General features: G+C 32.3%; 1 protein-coding gene across 1 annotated transcript; it reads left to right on the top strand.

Annotated features, from left to right (window-relative positions):
• The first annotated feature begins 2,726 nt into the window (after positions 1-2,726).
• LOC120625976 lies at positions 2,727-4,078 on the top strand. Its single transcript, XM_039893258.1, has 2 exons — positions 2,727-3,120; positions 3,477-4,078. Exons 1-2 carry the CDS (start codon positions 2,727-2,729, stop codon positions 4,076-4,078), a joined length of 996 nt encoding a protein of 331 aa, XP_039749192.1.
• Positions 4,079-14,421: the final 10,343 nt, after the last annotated feature.

Genomic DNA, 14,421 nt, shown 5'->3' with positions numbered 1-14,421 from the left:
ATACTCTTTCCTGGTACTCATTGTTATTTATAAAGTAAGTAAAATAATAAATTATTTTCATTTTGTTGTTTATTCTTGTGCCACATCATATCTACTTATGTCAGCTATTTTATTAAGACTTCAAAATAATTAAAGAATTTGTACGTTTGAATAAGGTTATTGTGTTCGAACGTAGGAACAAACTATTCATATCATTCAGATTTAAATTATTATTTTTAATTTTGTCTTATTAACGTAGATGAAACTTACAAGACAGGATAAGGATATAAAAATGAATGTAATAAACGAACTACTTATAATTATAAGAAGTTCGTTTAAGTAAAATCAATAAGTTATCTTGGGATTCGGATTAATATCCATGTAGTTTACTGTCCACTTAAATAAATAAATCTAAATTTATGATTTCGTTTTTTCTAGCACTATTCTAGCTTATTTTAGCTTTTTAACTATATTACGTATATTTTTTAATATTAGTAAAGTACTGATCCTACTTAAGTCATCTTTCTTATCTACGCATGTTAATGACCATAATTTTGCTGTTTTAATAATTTTTATTTAAATATTTTTTTCAGAATACTTTAAAGCACTATTATAGCTTATTTAAGCTTTTTAACTATATTACGTATATTTTTCAATATAAGTAAAGTACTGATCCTACTTAAGTCATCTTTCTTATCTACGCATGTTAATGACCATAATTTTGCTGTTTTAATAATTTTTATTTAAATTTTTTTTTTAGAATACTTTAAAACAAAAAGTTTTGTCCTAAGGAGTTTGATCTCTATGTTTTAATTCTAACGATAATAAACTAACAATAACTATAAGAATAAATGGATACTCTCAACTTCCGTTTGCTGTTTACATCATTTTTATGCAAGATTACTATTTCACGAATATCTTGTTTCTTTAAGAACTTACATATTATCTTTTCTCTCTTTAAAACACTCACATTGTTGCCTATTCAATTGATTATTATTTAAACTTTTTCTTTGTGATTTGAATTCAAAGACTAAACACTGAAAATATGCAGTCTGTAACGTAAAGAATTGATTTGATACGATGATATCATTCGTTTCTTATAGGACGCTCGCTTACTCGCCAATTCGCTTATCATATCATGTAAAGGAATAAAAATTCTCTAATTCTTCTTCTAATATCATATAAAGGATGAGTTCAGTTTGTATGCCCTAAAAAATTTTGCTTCTTTAAAATGAAACTAAAATATTCATGTAAATATAAAACCTATTTTAAACTCTCAGTATTAAGCTACAAACGCTGTATGATTGAACGTAATCTTATTCTTTTCTTTGTTGGAAAAATTGGTTTGCTTTGATAGCTCTTTTTTTCAACCTTCCTAAATATTTATTCGGTTTTATATTTTACGGTGATAGTATGGCAGGGAAAGCTAGTAATAAGATTTACTCTAACTTCAATTACCACAAACTTCCTATACCTTCTAACAGTCTACGATAAAATAAAAACACTGAGCAAGCCATTTTGAAAACAAGTGTGACTATTCTATTAAATAGATGAGTAACTCATGAACTCACTTCTGTAAATTAAATTTATGTTTTATTTAATTTACTGAAAATACTTTTATTTCATAAACCAACTTCTCTTTATCATTTGAATTACCTATTAAATAAATAACTGCTAAAACTTTTATACGTTTAAAGTGTTTAACTGCTTTATATGTTGCCGCTGCTGCTGTATGTATATTATATATTAACCTTGAAAATGTTATGAAACACGATTATCAAAACAGCTAACTATAAAATTTCCTGAATACGCAAGCAACGTTAATTAGTTTCTAAACAGATCTTTGCTTAGTCATCGATTTGATCATCTTGCGAAACAAAATCTGACGCGATTCTAGCTCCCACCTTCCTCCCATGCGTCTCTCGCTAATGCAAGAGTTTTAGACCGCTCGTAAAATTATATTAAAATTATAATGATTTCTTAACTTCTTTTAATATAAAGCCAACTATTCCTTATATATAACTTAAAGAATAGTTGGCTTTATCTAGTTTTAATACATTTATATAGTTTTTTTTCCTTATTTTGATAAATTAAATAAGCGATACACATAAAATCGTTATTAGAGAATCTTCTCAAGTTCTAATACATATTTGTGATTGTCGAAAATGAATACTAAATACTTTTTCATTAAAACCATAATTCTTTATCATCTTTTTTTTTTAGTGTATCATGATTTATTAAATATCTTTTATAATACAGTGGGGTTTAAAGTAAACACGCATTGAACTTTCGAATTATACCTTTACCTAATTATTATGTTATGGCTAGTTCTTTGGTTATTTGGACTTACATCTTCCTATTTGATCTAGTTACTTATTTACACTTAGAAAGATATTATTAGTTTAATTGTCATATATTGGCCTTTTTGCTTATTGTTAGGTGATGCATGTTGTATTGCCGTACGGACAATAACATATCCTAGTACATCTTACCTACCAAAATTTTTAATCAATATTTTACAGATATAATATAATACATCATAATGTATACTTTTTACTATCTTAAAGTTAATTTATTTGACTAGCTTATAGCTATAGCTGTAGAAGTTTATATTTATTTGGTTAACTCTTCTTAGTACCGAAGCATAACTTATAATAATTTTTTGGTAGCTATAATTTGTTAAGAATCCCTGGAGCAGGAATAGCTGTCATAAAACGATATACCTGGCTACGTATAACATTCGCACTATGATGACAAATGACCGCTTCTGTGAACTGGAAAATGTAGTCTTGCAACGAATAAAATGGCATGTGATCGGCCTAAGTGAAACAAGACGCAGAGGAGAAGATCTACAAAAGTTGACCTCGGGGCACCTCCTGTATTTTAAGGGTAATGAGGATAGCTCAACTGGTGGAGTTGGCATGTTGATACACAAATCTCTAGCAGACAATCTCAAAAAGGTCAAAGCTATATCAAGCAGGGTTATTTATGCCACTTTTAAGATTAACGCACGGTATACTTTGAAGATCATCCAGGTTTACGCACCCACTAGCTCTCATTCGGACGAGACAGTTGAGTCTTTTTATGAAGACTTAGAAAAAGGTATTACAGATGATTACTGCTACTACACAATAGTTATGGGTGATTTTAATGCTAAAATTGGTCCACGCAATCCCCGTGAAAAGTTTGTTGGAGAATTCGGGTTAGGGCAAAGAAACGACCGCGGACAAATTCTAGCCAATTTCCTCGAGCAGCAGGGATTATTTGCGATGAACACTTTCTTTAAGAAAAAAGACCAGCGAAAATGGACTTGGCAAAGCCCAGATGGGCGAACACGGAATCAAATAGACTATATTCTCTGTAATAGAAAACATATTTGCTACGATGTAAATGTTTTAAATCAAATAAGTGCTGGAAGTGACCATCGTATTGTAAGGGCTAAAATTCATATAAATGTAAGGAAGGCTGAGAAACACTTTGTTCGAATAGAATTGCAGGAGGTAATCTCAGATCGTTAGAAGAAAAGAGGGAGATATATCAACAAGACCTAGAAACAGCCTTTGATGTGGATACCTCTGCTTGGTCTGTGGATGAGCTCAATGAGCATACATGCAAAACTTTAAAAAGAACAGCGGAGAAGTTTTTGACCAGCAGTGACACTAGACACAGAGTCTTATCCGATGTCACACTAGCACTTATCGATGAAAGAAGATTAAACATGAGTAAAGAGAACCAAAATATCAGGCAGCTCAACAAGAGGGTGAGGAAATCTATAAGACTCGATCTACGGAGATATAGCCGAAATACCATCATTGATACAATCAAAGAAAATAGAGGTCCAAAAGTGTTCCAAAGGAAATTTAATACTGGTAGCGGCCAAATATACAGTTTGCTGAGACCAGATGGATCTAAAACAGAAGATAGGGATGAAATCCTGAGAACCGTAGAGAACTTTTATACAGATCTCTACAGTACTACTACACCAGAACCGACGACCTACAGAGGAAGAGATCCCAGGGCAAAACTAGTAAGACGTAGGACTGAAGACCTCCCGGATATAAGCCTGTACGAAATAAGTAACGCACTGAAGCACATGTAAAACGAAAAGTCATCCGGGCAAGACCAAATCCCGATTGAATTGGTAAAATGTGGTGGTAAACCTGTTCGTAAGCGTCTACAACTTATGTTTAATAAAATAATACACGAAGGTGTAACGCCCAAATCGTGGAAAAACGCTGTTGTAACGCTAATCCACAAAAAGGGGGACAAATCCAACCTAGCGAATTACCGACCTATTTCAATCCTAGACCACATATATAAATTATTTACGAAAGTGCTAACAATAAGAATCACACAGCGCCTGGACTTTGAACAACCAGTCGAACAGGCTGGCTTCCGATCAAATTTCTCAACCATAGATCATATCTTTACGATCCGGAAGCTTATAGAAAAGTGTGGGGAATACAACCGTCCTCTCTACCTCGCTTTTATAGACTTCGAGAAGGCATTTGATTCCGTAGAGCACTGGGCAATATTTCATGCCTTACAACGTTGCTTAGTGGACGACAGATATGTCCAAATAATTAGAGAAATTTACAGCGGTGCTACACTACAGGTTAAATTACACGAACTGACAAACCAAATAAAGATCCTTAGGGGGGTTCGCCAAGGCGACACAATTTCACCAAAGCTATTCTCTGCAGCGCTGGAAGATATCTTTCGCCTTTTAGACTGGTCTTCGAAAGGCATTAACGTCAATGGCAAAATACTGTCTCATCTGAGGTTCGCTGATGACATTGTCCTTACAGCAGAAAGCTTAAAACACCTACAGGCGATGATGGAAGAGCTACATACAGTGTGCACAGCCGTGGGACTTAAAATGAACATCAACAAAACGAAAGTAATGTGTCGGGATAACATTGCCCATATTACTGTCCACGGCTGCCAGGTACAGTGTGTTTCCGAATATGTCTACCTCGGACAAACAATAACCTTAAGCAAGGAGGGACAGGAAAAAGAGATTAGCCGACGCATCCAACTCGGGTGGGTAGCCTTTAGGAAACTCTCAGACGTCCTTAAGGGAGACATTCCTTTATGTTTAAAGCGCAAAGTGTTCGACCAGTGTGTCCTACCCACTATGACATATGGAGCAGAGACATGGACCCTTACAAAGAAGGTTGTGCACCGGCTCAAAGTGGCTCAGCGGGAAATGGAAAGAGCGATGTTAGGTTTGTCTCTATTAGATAAGATTCCCAACGTAGAGATCAGAAACCGAACTGGAATCACTGACATCGTTCAAAGAGCAGCGGCCCTGAAATGGAACTGGGCGGGTCACATATGTCGAAGGGAGGACGGGCGGTGGAGCCGAGTGATTCTGGATTGGCAACCGCGTACTGGACACAGAAGCATTGGCCGACCACCAGCTCGATGGAGAGATGATATTGTAAAGGCAGTAGGGAAGAACTGGATGCAGCTAACCAGCAATAAGCCGAGATGGCGTGCAAATGAAGAGGCCTTAGTCCAGCAGTGGACTGAGATAGGCTGATGATGATGATGATGATAATTTGTTATTTGCGTATAACTGTGTTTCACGCAACAGTTTATTCATTAGTTATTTACTTTTAAAGAACTTTCACAGAATATATATATATATCTTTTAACAGATTATCTTATGGACTAATACCTCAATACCTACCTAAGTATTTGATCTGGGTAGATACTTATAAACTTGTAAAATGTTATTAAATATAATATTAAAAAGAAGATGCATTTTTTAATACAGCAGTGTCAATGATTGTAACTATTTCGCAGTATATCTTTTCCAAAATAATTACATAATATTCAATCTTCATTGTATGACGTATATTTTTAATTTTTCAAAAGGGTTATTTTTGTTCTCTTCCTAGTAACTAAGCCTAATTCTCAATTTTCTTGTACCTACATGTGCTGTGTTTTATCGGAACAATATAGTTATTACTTATTAACCGTATGGAATACCGCCAAATGCCAAAATAGCAGCTTTAAGAGTTCCAATAGACCATTACGTTTCTACCTTTAGTTCACACATTATTCATAATTTTTAAATTGGGGAACAGCCAATATTCAAAATCTTCTTGCACCAACAAATTGTTATGCAAGTACGTCTTTCGTGTAACAACACGATAACTAGTTATTTAAATAATTTACTTAGATTGTAATATACTAATGTAAAACAAAAAAGTGTAAAATCTATAACGTAATGTGTAATATTATCCCCGAGTACCTAAGCATTTATAATCTTATTTCATTTTCAATCTTATTTCATTTTCAGTGCCATCTATGTGCCTATTTGAATAAAGGAATATTTGACTTTGACTTTGACTTTTTAAATTTATATTATTACGTACCTTTCAATTATTTTCATTCTTGAATTAATATTTCAAATGATCAAAAAATTTAAAAGTCAAATCACGTGAAGTTAATTAAACTATAAATAGATCGATTCGACGCTTTCCTCACATTGTGAAATGAGCCAAATTCATATCAAATAATTCACTAACAATCGTCCGAATTGTTTTTTTGATATTTTCCCCGTATAGAATTCTGTATCTGTAGCAAAGGAATTAATTTATTGTATATATATTTATTCTACTTTATTTACTTCTGCTTAAAGCTTTAAAAATTACAAACTACACCAAGTTAAATGATGCAAGTACAATCCTTTTTTCTTGGTCGTTTGAATTTCCTAATAATACACCTTCATCATAATCTAGATAGTGCATAGCAATAACAGGTGAACATTAAATTGCAAGTACCTAGTTGCAAAATCATAAATTTCAAGTTTGTGAAACATGTGGAAATCTGAACTAAATTAAGAAACTTCCTGAATCCGTAAGTGATGCTACAACTTGACTGAAATAGACATACAGTCATCGATTTGCTCACCTTGTGTAATAAATTATAACAAATCTGACATTCACCTTTTGAGGCTTTTTATCCAGCTCTAACTGAAACTATGAATGAAATATCTTCAAAACCATATAAAAGCTCATTCAAACTTCCTTAATTTTCTTATAATCAGTTAATATAAATCTATGATTAATTAATATCTAAATATTTAACCATCTTAATGAAGTAAATAAAAATAAATATGCGAAGGAAGACTTAGTTACGATGATTCTTTAAAAGTACTTTTACACTGTATTCTATTCTTTTTTCAGTGTTTGTTATCTATTAAATATTATATTTCCGAAGTAAAATACACTTATTTTCAGTAATTAATAAACTAAGTAATGTCCAAGTTTTATTATTCGTCGTTAATGTATAGACGGTCTTAGTTGATAATATTGTTATATGCGAATTGTATTTATCTCATGTTGCAGAGACAATTAATTTGTATCATAGCTGGACACACATTTCCTTGGGCATTTAGACATTTTATTATTGAAAAGATATTCCCCTACCTAAATATATTCCTATTTTAATAACTCAACTGAATGTTCTCAATTATATTGAAAGTCTATCTTCTTTTTATACTTTTGTCTATTTATAAAGTTTTACGATATGTTTTTTTTTACTTGTTTGTTTTTGTAATAGTTTACATTATTAACATATCATTTACTTAAAACTATAAGTTGTTTTATTTTATTACTAATGAAGTTCGCATTGATTCATAAATAGATTCTAATTTATTATCTTAATGTTGGTTCCAATATTTTCTCTTGTCTATCTGATTTAATCTATTTGATTTTATTGATTTGGTTTTAGTTACCGATTCATTTTAAGCAGTTTCTTACATTTATAAATCCTTTGTCTCTGACTTCCTTTTCGTCAAAAATATATACTATGTATTTTCTTTACCTCAATATGCATTATAATAATATATATATAATATCGAATCTCAATTAAATAACGCCGAAGCCTTCAAAGTTTAGAGTCTGAGCATATATTCACCAGAGATTAACAACAATTTAGAATATTAAATAACTCTAACTAACTCGTGAATATACAAACTATTTCTTTTCGTTAAAAATGTTATGCTATGTATTTTCTTTACCTCAATATGCATTATACGTAAGATCGAATCTCACTTAAATAACGCCGCAGCCTTCAAAGTTTAGAGTCTGAGCATATAGCTACATATATATTCACCAGAGATTAACAACATATATATAACTAACTCGTGAATACATATAACAAGCTGATCTTTGGAGCGCGTTGGCCGGGGAAACAGTTTAAGCGGGCTAGATAAATAATATCGCACACCTCAGCAGAGAAAAGGTAGAATGCTTATCCATAGGTCAAACCTTTAGTATTTAAATACATTGACAGCATAAGAAAATAACTCAAAAAGGCTAAAACAATAAGACTATACGCTAGAATGCTGAACCATTCGTCTAGTAATTAAATTTATTTTTGGATAGTCTAATAGACTAATATTTAATTTTGTTTGTTGTACCACCTACTTATTTCTTATAACATTTTCTTGTATGCCTTTGGTTGCCTGGAAGTGATCGCTATTTAGCGATAAGGCCGCCAAATTGTACGTTCTACCTTATTGTACTGTTGTATTTGTATCTCTGTAAATTTTCTCTGTGGTGTACAATAAAAGTGTATTCATTCATTCATTCATTCATAGTCCACGGTATTTACTGTATATATCTACTAAAGAATAAATGAGAAATTTATGCTTGTCAATTCTGTAAATATATAATCTATTAAAACAAGTACATAAATGTAACGATAGTAATGCCCAATAATAAACAAAACTAAATAAGTAATTACCTAGGTTATTAAAGTCAGAAGTCATAAATATCTTTATTCAAGTAGGCCATAGGTGGCACTTTTGATGTGCACATTACATGAGAATTACACGGTAGCAAGATGATTGCGATAACCATATTCGGGAACTTAAAACTACAGCAACGAGGGTTTCGTACCCGTCCAAGTTTTTTTTGTTATCACCATCTGCCATTGTCATCTAAAAGAGATTATTAGAAGAGCAACCTGGTTAGAGCAATAATTCACGAACGCACTCATCTTTTTTATCGATTACGTAGTCCTTTATATTATAATAGGACTTTTTCTATAAGCTAACGTTTAATACAAACATTGAACTTTTTAAGAGACATCTCCAAGATTTCAATGGGTAGTTTATTGTAGAATTTTATGCAATGTCCTTTAAACGAATTGTGAATTTTATGTAACCTAGTATATTGCAGTCTAAGTTTATTCCTACTTCAAATTATTGCAGTCACATTTTATAAATGTTTTCATGAGCATGAAAATGTAATTTCAATTTCAAATATGTACTAACTATCACTCATTATTTTATATTACGTTCAGTCTGTCATTAAAGTATTATCAATTCAGTAAAATTTTTATTAGTTTAAAAACATTATTAAATTATTTTGGTTATCAAACGATTATAAAAATGTTTTTTTTAAGTCTAATACACCTACTTGAAATAGTTGCATGTTCGTTCAGTTCATTGTTTATTGAACGCTGTTGTCAATATTAAACGCCAATTATGAAAATTCATAAAGTAATTTAGTTGTTGTCTAACGTTTGCCAGTTTGTTCTCTCTAAATTGTTGCATCTATTCATTAAACGTAGGACTGTATTGTAGGACTGTCCGTACCTTCTACAAGGCACGGTGATGGAGAAAGGATGCAGAGACATCATATATCACAAGATTACTTACTCGCCATAGCAGTGATCACGATCCTAATTCATGAGAGACCGACTAAAGTGAGAGGGCATTGAATAATATAATTGCCCCATGGAAAAATATTACATTGTTTCCTTCGGTGCACATTATGGAATTGCTGTTTTTTTCCAATTCATGTGCAGTAGTTCTTATTTGTTTTTACAATATTCTCGTTTATTGAACACTGTTAAAATAATAGGGCTTCGTAGTTGCTTTTTGTTTAAACTTTACAGTTGTTTTTTAATATTAAATGGCAATTATATAATTGTTCTTCTTCATAACGTACTTAGCTACTTATTTAATGTTCTTGCAACAATTGGATTTTTGTTTACACACTTTTATTAAATATATAAATGTCTTTCTTAATGAACATTAGCTACTGTTAAATATTGTTTGCAAACACCTTTACTGACCCGATTTAAGCGATTATTGTTTTCTTCGTTTAACGCTATACCTATAAGAGCTTTGGTTTTCTACGAATTATTATAAAAATGTTAAGATTCTCTTGCTTGTTGTCTAATTTATTTGCAGTAGATAGGTACCTAGTTGCTTTTTAGTTTAACACTTTTGTAGTTTATGGGACGCTATTGAAATATATTAACGATTGAGTAAAAATATATTATCTTATTGTTCTAAAATAAAATAGCAATTAAATGACGTACTTAGTTGGCTATTGTTTATGCAGCAGTTTTATGTTTGCTTTCTAGATCTTGTTTTGTTTTTTGAACGCAGTTGTTAAAATATAATCGCCCGTGGAAGCAACTCATAGCGACAAGGTTTTAAATATTGTCTTCTTTGTTGAACTGCTTTTAGATTATTTTCTAAGGCCTAAGCTTTAACCCTAACCGTTAGGGATTAAAACAAAATGGCCGCTATGATACGCGCGCTCTGTGATTTTTCCGCTATCTTATGATACATAGGTACATAGTAATAGACATTTTGGCAAATTATTTTGAGCTATAAAGTTAAGAAAATAAAGAATTGAAAAATTTATTGCAACACAACACGTACTTAGTTATAAAGTGCAAAGGCGGCCTTATCACTAAAAGTTATCTATTAAAGGCAACCTGAGCTCTGAATATAATACCTAAAGATAGGTGGTCGTGCGAACAAAAGATGGCCGCAGACAGTTGATAATAGCTACAAGTCTATGCTTTTGGTTAGATCAGTTACCTATAATTAGTCGCAAATGATACTGTCATACCGTTAAGTTCAGGAAAACCCACATAATAGGTATTATGACAATGTAGTTATGGATAAAATTACCGAAGTAGGCCTACAGTTTTATTTATAAATTAATGTTAGTATAGCATTAATTTAATGTTACTATCCTGGTAAATAAGTAACCTACGTAATTTTATCCTATACTTTCACCTCAAACAACTATTTACCGATTAAAATCCATATTTGTATTGCTTCCGAGCTTTATAAACATTCATAATTTGAGGTCGTGTAAAAGATGGCCGCTGAAACACAGCTGTTGTATTCTGTAGGTATATAAGTCACGTTTATTGGTCGTTTCATGAAAGATTCAAATTCAACTGCTTCAGTTGATGTTCAGATTACGTGTATTTTATAGATTTAACTAATGATGGAGAATTAAATAAAACATGGACACGGGAGCGAACGATGTTATTTTTTCGTATTTCTGGTAGGAGTATAATTTTAACACCTGTGCTATTGTTATTTTTTTTAATTAAAACCATTTTTTACGTTATGAATCTGGGTATTCGGCCGATAAAAAATCTTGAATAGGTAGCTAGGTATCTAGATATAAAGCAAAAAGAAAAAGAATAGAAAACGGTCGTGTAAAATAAGATGGCCGCTGGAACAGCTGTTCTAGTGGCAATTACTTAGGTCTTTTGTTTGTTTCGTAAAATAATTATATTATAAGTAGACTTATTTTACTTATGTACCTAATTTGTCTAATGACAATTATAAAGAAAATCCACATAATACAGGAAGCTCCAATAATGTACCTACTACGTTATAGATATACCTATACCTAAGTTATCAAACAAACGAAAAATATTGACCGACTCAAGGTCACATAACAACGCAATTACATTTTTATTTAAATCTTCAAAAAATTTAATGTGAAAAAGAAAAAATAGTTGAAAATTGTACCAACCTTACATTTTATCCTTAAGCCTCCTTTCTGGGATGGATTCTAGGGCTATCAAGGATATACGCTTCAACCGGGCGATGACTCCGCCATCTTATTCTAACGGAACTTGCCACCTCGTAAATACTCCGAATTCCAATACATAGTTGTATTTAAAATTAACACTATTCTGACTACATTTTTACTAAATAGGAGGCTATTTAGCAAAATCTAAATTATTCTAAAATACATATCGTATCTGAACCTTACCACTACACTAATGGAAAAGGTATCGCAGCCCCATCGCCAAGTTTGAGCTTTTATATGCCCCGCTTGTCCCCCGCATCGATTATTTACACGGCTGAATTGCGAAGGCTCTCTGTCGGATAAGAAACTACGCATTTTGACGTCACTGCAGATATGGTCGCTTAATCGTTCTAGAATGTTCTTTGTCCGAGAGAAAGAGACGCTGCTATAAGTATAAGCGAGTAAGCGATTGCTTCGAGAATATTCCACTGCATTGGTATAGTCTAAGATCTTAACGAATATTTATTACTGTTAAACAAACAGCCTTAGCCTTTGCATAAATGCTTTGCAGTTTTGCTAATAATGAAAATAAAACATTATGTTAAAAAAATTTTTAAACGTCATTAGGAGTATTAAATTTAATAGGTAATTTTAACGAAAAAGTTATTATTTCAACTTAGAAAGATAGAGTAAACAAGTGAAGACTGTTTAAAGAACTCTTTGAGGCACGGGAGTTGACACAGCAATTTCCTAGCCCTAACTGGTAAGTAAAATTCTTTTAGCAGAAAGAACACAACCTAGGTACCTACCTAATAATTAGTTGCCCGACCCGGGATTCAAACCCAGGACCTCATGGTGAGTAGTTGAAAATTTGAACCATTAGACCAACGATGTTCGCTAAACTCATAATAAGGCTAATCGATTTCGATGTAACGTATGAAGTAGAATTGTAAAAAAAGGACTTGCTTGCAGTGTCAGATTACTTATATCTTATCTCTGCAAATTTAAATTAGAGTAACAAGACAATGATACCCTGTGAAACTTGTACCAGCCCACTGCAGCGTACGATAGAAGGTTGATGATGATGGCGTACTCGGCAATATTCTATATCACTAGCTGGTGTCTTCGACGTGCTAATTTTATACTTAAGTACACACCTATAGCAATTTAAATTGTCAGATTTATGACAAACTGGCGTCTCGAACAAATTAAGGATTATATTTTGTAAAAAAAGCGTCATTAATTTTAGAATAATACTGCTTTAAGGTAATAGAAACTTCAATTATCTAGAATCTAGATGTACATGATAACTTAAAGTATTTTAATAAGTGCTATTTTTAATATCGTTAGATAACCAGTGTGAAATTATTAAACAATTTTTGCGTGTTATAAAATCTGTAAAATTGTAAAAAGTATTTCTCCGAGACTGTCCTTTGATGTTTTTTTTTCTTACTAATTTCCGTCCTTGAGGTCGTCTTTATTTTTCCCACGAGGCCGTTAATGCATCATTGCGTAAAGTTTTATCAAGTATCAAAACGGTTTTATTATTGCTTTTTCTCTGATTTGTTTTTTTTAATTTTAACGCAGTAAAATTTGTGGCACTGAAGGACACTTTTCATTCTATGAGATTATTTCGTTAATAATACTACTATTATTATTATGAGAAAGTTATACCCCTCTTTATTGTGCGAAAAAATTAATACAAAGCAAACATTAATGATATTATATTGTAGTCTCTTAGCCTATACACCGAATTCAAAAGAAGCAAAAACATCCCAGACAGCTGAAGCCAGGAGCCGATCAATAGAGCGCTTCGGGAATGTTCGGTAACAAATGGCGCATTGCTGGGGATACCAGCTCAAATTATCATTAAAGCCCCCACAACTTCCAAAAAATATATATAACTGAAACGCGAACCGTAACAATTCATGAAAAATGTTAGAAATTTCCTTGGTTAACCTTCTGCGTACGAATCAACTAAGAGTATGATTTTGACTCTTAATTTAACGATGACTTAGTCGTTAGTAATAGAAGCTGAAACTGAAGTACGCTTAATTATCTTACAAACCCCCACATTTGGTCACCCATCCATTTACTAACTTCAGCCAGTTTTAAACTAAGATTTTCGTGGTTAATCAACATTCCCCGGTCCCGTCGTGGCCACGATCCATGTAACTGGGTCGACATATCGACATATCAAAATATTTACGTGGTATGCACCCGTTGAACTATACTTAAGAAACTTCAGCCAGTGTTCCTTGACCAGCTCAATCCTCAATTTTCTAATGGTGCAGTCACACATCTTTCAATTATTAACAGTAAATTGTGACAGTGATTGAAACATAACAAGTGAGATGAAACTGTGGTAGGTAATGTTGATTGCAAAAATTTGTCTGTCCGTTTGTTTATTATTATCTATGTTGGGCTCAACCTTTGCCGACCTTGATGGGATTTGGTATAAAGATAGGATAAAGACAGGATACTTCGTATCCCAAAAATGCACACAGTACATGTACATGGGCACAGTTTCAGGATGGTTAAAATAAGTGTTAATTTTAATAGCCTTAACAGCCAAATGGAGCGTTAGAAAATTATGCATTTATATAGTGATAAAATAACTAAG

This window comes from Pararge aegeria, chromosome 8, assembly GCF_905163445.1.
Source record: "Pararge aegeria chromosome 8, ilParAegt1.1, whole genome shotgun sequence".
In the NCBI taxonomy this organism is placed as follows: Eukaryota; Metazoa; Arthropoda; class Insecta; order Lepidoptera; family Nymphalidae; genus Pararge; species Pararge aegeria.
This window is presented reverse-complemented; position numbering and strand designations above follow the sequence as displayed.